Raw genomic sequence first — 1,329 nt, 5'->3', positions numbered from 1 at the left:
TGATGGCAGTGTAAGAGGCCACTCCGTGTCACGGACCTCGGTGGTGACATCCAGGTGCACGAGGAAGTGCTTGTGGGGCAGGGGCCTGAAGAGCAGGTAGAGGTAGCGCCCTGTCAGCCCCAGGGACTGTGTCCCTGTCCGTGGCAGCTGCAGGTAGCTGCTGGCTGGGTTGGAGCCTCGGATGCGGTAGATTGTTCCCTTCATCCTCGTGTCCTTTGGAAACCAGGGAAGGATGGGGGTGGGTCAGCACTGCCCACTCTTGGCCAGTGCCCCCCGACCCATGGCGGCCCCGTTACCGTGAGGGCGGCCACGTCCCCTTCCTTGGCAGAGCGCTTCCACTCCTCCACACGGAAGTGCTTGAAGATGTTCAGGTAGGGACGCTGCCAGGCTGCCAGCACCAGGATCATCGGGGGGATGGAACCCCAGCCTGGACACCCCCCCATTGCCCCCTGTATGCCCCCAGGTCCCCTGCCCCATTAGTACCCCACTGTCTGCATGTCCTGAGTCTCCCCAGCCCCAGGGTCAACCTCATGATGCAAGCCTGGTGATACTCTCATAATCTCTTTAGCCCAATTCCCCCCAGCCCTGGTGACACCCCCAAGCACCAGAGCCCTGCTGAGAACCCCATTACTCCCCTCCTCCAGCCCCAGGAATGCCCCTGGAACCTCCAAGCCCCGAGCTCCTCCAGTCCCAATGGCATCCCCACCACCTGCACACCCCTGACCCTGCAGCCCCGGTGCTGTCTCTGTGCCCCGAGCACGGTGACAGACCTGCTCATGGAACCCCATGTTCCGAGTCCCCCCGCGGTGACAGCCCACTATCTCCGCGCTCCAAGCCTCCTCCTGCCTGGTGGCACCCCGTGAACTCCATGTCCAGAGCCCCCATGCCCAGTGACGGCGTTGTATCTCAGTGCATGCAGCCCCCCAGATCCAGCGACGCCCTTGTGCCCGGTGACACCCCCGGTACCCCCGTGCCCGGTGACAGTGCTCCGAGCGCCGGTGAGGACCCTGAGCCCGAATCCAACCAACCCCAGCCCGAGTGACATCCCTGTTACCGCCATGCTCTAGACCCACAAGCCCCTCAGCCCCGGTACCCCCGGTACTCCAGAGGTTCCCCATGCCCGGCGCCCACCCCGCGCTCCGGTGACGTCCCCGTTACCGCTGTGCTCCGAGCCCCGCCGGAGCCGCCCCATCCGCGGTGACACTGCCGGCAACCCCAGGCCCCGAACGCCCATCCCGGTGATGCCTCGGCTCCCCCAGACCCACTGACGCCCCACGTCCCCGCCGTGCCCCGGATCACCGCGGTTACCCCGTGTCCCCCCTCCAGTCC

The 1,329-nt window shown here is 66.1% G+C and overlaps 1 protein-coding gene across 1 annotated transcript; it reads right to left on the bottom strand.

Moving 5' to 3' along the window:
* Positions 1–36: 36 nt before the first annotated feature.
* Positions 37–1,295, bottom strand: LOC121359117 (WD repeat-containing protein 90-like; the record flags this gene model as incomplete). The annotated part of the gene is made up of 2 exons (XM_041477828.1): positions 297–1,295; positions 37–213 (listed from the first exon to the last, which is right to left on the bottom strand). Coding segments are annotated over exons 1-2 (324 nt in total), but the record flags the coding sequence as incomplete, so codon positions are not given.
* Positions 1,296–1,329: the final 34 nt, after the last annotated feature.

Source organism: Pyrgilauda ruficollis, unplaced genomic scaffold, assembly GCF_017590135.1.
Source record: "Pyrgilauda ruficollis isolate IOZ18807 unplaced genomic scaffold, ASM1759013v1 scaffold4156, whole genome shotgun sequence".
In the NCBI taxonomy this organism is placed as follows: Eukaryota; Metazoa; Chordata; class Aves; order Passeriformes; family Passeridae; genus Pyrgilauda; species Pyrgilauda ruficollis.
Note: the sequence above shows the minus strand (reverse complement) of the source record. Positions and strands in the feature narration are given on the sequence as shown.